General features: G+C 54.4%; 1 protein-coding gene across 1 annotated transcript; it reads right to left on the bottom strand.

Moving 5' to 3' along the window:
- Nucleotides 1-324: 324 nt before the first annotated feature.
- On the bottom strand, nt 325-1,263 carry LOC101651704 (olfactory receptor 13J1-like). The gene has a single exon (XM_013007194.1). It carries the CDS (start codon nt 1,261-1,263, stop codon nt 325-327), a length of 939 nt encoding a protein of 312 aa, XP_012862648.1.
- Between the last annotated feature and the right edge of the window lie 2,240 nt (nt 1,264-3,503).

A 3,503-nucleotide genomic window follows, 5' to 3' on the forward strand; every position in this document is an offset into this window, starting at 1 on the left:
TAGGAGGGTAATCTGGAGATATGACTTTACAAATGAAGCTCACCAGGAGGATAGATTAGAAATACGGAGGGCAGTCAAGAAGGTGGGTGTGAATGTCCAAGAAATGATGCTGAGATGTGGTCTAGAGCCCAGGGTAGGACCAGTGGACACATTTATTATATATTTCTCTGATTGGGTGAGGGGCACTTGGTGTTCCTTTCTGGGGTCTTTCTGGCACAGAAACACTGGACTCATAGCTTTTTTCCCCCTCCTGGCTGCCAGAAGACAGGTGATGGGCTCACCTACTAAACAGAGAGCTCTGTCCTTGCTGAGCATGGGCCGGCCTCACCTGGAGGTCCAGCTCCTGTTCCACACCTTCCTGGCAGCCTCCTTGACCTCCCTGTTCCGCAGGCTATAGATGACAGGGTTGAGCATGGGCGTGACCACGGCGTAGAGGACTGTGAAGACCTCATCAGAAACATGGGCTTCCTTGGTGGTGGGCTTCATGTACGTGTAGATGACAGCACCGTAGAAGAGCACCACCACGGTCAGGTGAGCCGAGCACGTGGAGAAGGCTTTGCGGCGCCCGGCAGCTGAGGGCACCCTCAGAACGGTGACCAGGATAAGAGTGTAGGAAAGGCAGATGAGTGCCAGGGGCATGGGCAGCAGCAGAGTGCTGCCAGCCAGCAAGAGAGCCTCACTGACTGACGTGTCACCACAAGATAGCTTCAGCACCGCCAGGATCTCACAGGAGAAGTGGTTGACCACTTGGTGGCCACAGAAGGGCTGACTCATGGCAATGACCGTCTCAGTCAGTGATATACTGAAGGAGAAGACCCAGGGGAATCCCACCAGCAGCAGGCAGAGCTGGTGGCTCATGAGCACGGGGTACTGGAGAGGCCGGCAAATGGCCAGGTAGCGATCGTAGGCCATGATGGCGAGCAGCAGGCACTCTGTGGAACCCGTGGACAAACCCAGACACATCTGGATCCCACAGCCAGCGAAGGAGATAGTCTTCTGGCTCGACAGGAAGTGCACCAACATCAGGGGTGCAAATGAGGACGTGTAGCAGATGTCCAGGATGGAGAGATTGCTGAGGAAGAAGTACATGGGGGTGTGCAGGTGGACATCCAGCACGCTCACAGCCACGATGCCTGTGTTCCCCAGCAGGGTCACCAGGTACATGGTTGAGCAGAACAAGAATAGAAGGGGTTCCAGGGCTGGGTAGTCAGAGAAGCCTTTCAGAAAGAACTGGGAGACCTGTGTGCTGTTGAGCGCCTCCATGCTGCAGGGTTTGGAGAGACACAGGCTGGGAGGAGGGATGAAGATGTAGAGTCACCCAGAGCCTGTCCTGGAAGGAGGCGGGCTGCTAGCCTCTTTTCTTGCTTTGTGACTTTAGACAATCTCTTTCTCCTCCCTGGGGCTCAGTTTATTCATCTGAAAAAATAGGGAGGATTGATTTCAACCAGTGTTTCCCCAGGAGTGGGATAAGGTGAAATGTCACCAGGAAATCTGAAAAATCAATTCCAGGGAATCCTGGATCCAACCAAAGGAACCCCAGCCCCCCAAGGCCAGCGTGCCCAGAGCCCTTCCTCTGCCCGGGACTCTGGTGGAGCAGCGCTGAGTGTGCGAGCTCTCGGAATGGGCTTGACTGGGAGTGCTGCTCTCACAGAGCACCCGGGACCCTTTCCAGATCAGTGTTCTCAGAACACAGCGTGGGAAGTAAGCGGTTGGAATCAACATGCCCACATGGTATCTGCCGTGGAATCATCGGGAGAGTATGTTAAATTAGAGTATCTGTGCCCGCCTCAGATTTCCCCCCTAGTGGTGGTCCTCATACTGCTCATGTAGCTCAGTGATCCTCACAGGGCTGTGTCAGGAGATACCTGGGGTGCCGAGGGCTTGAAGGAAGTGTGAGCCTTGGCTTGCACTGTCCCCATGATTAGGAATACCCTTGTTGGTCCTCAGAACCCAGAAATCTTACCTGTGTCTTTGGGTCAACTCTGATCTCATCACAAATCATACATCATGTGTTGGATCAGGCGGTGGGGGCTTGGGTAAGGCAGACTGCTTCTGGACTCTAAGCCACCATTGGGCTTGTCATCTGTCCTCCCCAGGACCAGCCTTCTGCATCACCATGGGTACACAGAACCTTCACATTCTACTTCTGTCCTCTACCATCCTCCTGCTTACCCGGCACCCAAACCAGCACCCTTGGGTCTCCAGAACTCCTGGGGCATCAGCAGGGAAGTACTCTAATAGGTCAACTGGTTAAGTCTCCCCCTCTGCAAGTGGGGAAACAGAGTTCACACAGTGGGTCTCTGGTCAAGTGTTGGTATAATATACTCCTCCCAGCAGTAGGATATGTGCATTATGTTCAGGGCAGATGTTTACTTCATCCCTGTCCCCAAATGTTACCTCAACTAAATGAGTATCTTTCTCTCACATCCTCCCCACCATCCTCTTACCCACCAAAGGGCAGGTTTCCAGCTCTCTGGTGCTCAGGGGCACCCGGCAGGGTGCCAGATCATGGAGTGGGGGGATTCTGGGCCTGGGCTGAGGGTCTTACTTGTCTGAGTCACTTTCCTTGCTCTATTATTCACCTGCTTAGTTATTTCAGATTCAAAGTGATCACATTGCTGGGTATTAGGAGGACAAAAGAGCAAAGATGTGTCCACAGGCTATTGCATCCAACCCACGACCCCAGGAGACCACCACCAGGCAGGGGCCTGGGAGGTGTGACTGGGGAAGGAGCAGCCCTAGAGCAGGAGCAACTGCCCAGCATGAGCAAGGGTTGGGGATGCTCTGAGCAGAGACAAGGCCACTGGAGCAGCGTGGCTTCCCAGCCGGGGGGCCTGCTCTGCCTTCCTTCCTCAGTAGGGGGAGGGGCCTGAGGGTGAGGTGGGGAGGAGCCTGTGGTGGGGTGCTGTGGACTGCTGGTCTCTAAAGGAGAACCAGGAAGATGTGCCCAGACAGTCCAAATAGCCTTTCTGCTTTCTCCTACCCCTGGTCAGATCCTACCTCAAGCATGTTCAAAAGCCATCTCTCCAGGGGACATCTGCCAGGAGGCATCTTCCTGTATTCTGACTGCCCATCGGTGCCCTCTCCCATGATTTAGTGTTTGCACCACTAGGGTGATGCTCATGTTCACCCCGTGCCTATGCCCTCGTGTTGGCAGTCTGAAAGGGACTCCCTCTCCCTTCTGCTTCTCCGTCAGGTGATCCAGACTAAGCTCAACCTCAAACTTGACCACATCCAGCTTCTCCCTCTTTCTTTCTTTGGGTCTTGAAGCTGTGGTGAACTGAGAGTGAGCAGCTGGTTGCCGACACAGGGCCTGTGTGTATAGAGCTGAGAGGGGTCTTAAAGAGCAGCTAGACTACCCTCTGTTACATCTGCAGAAACTGAGGCCCAGCGGCAGAAATGAGTTACAGAGGAGCATAAGCCCCCCAAATCCCCCTGCCTCCTGACTCCCAGCTCAGTTCCCCCTCTGCCCCCACACCCCACTTCCTGCTCACCTTCAGGTC

Source organism: Echinops telfairi, unplaced genomic scaffold (genome assembly GCF_000313985.2).
Source record: "Echinops telfairi isolate 266 unplaced genomic scaffold, ASM31398v2 ScPeMD7_25;HRSCAF=90, whole genome shotgun sequence".
Taxonomy (NCBI): Eukaryota; Metazoa; Chordata; class Mammalia; order Afrosoricida; family Tenrecidae; genus Echinops; species Echinops telfairi.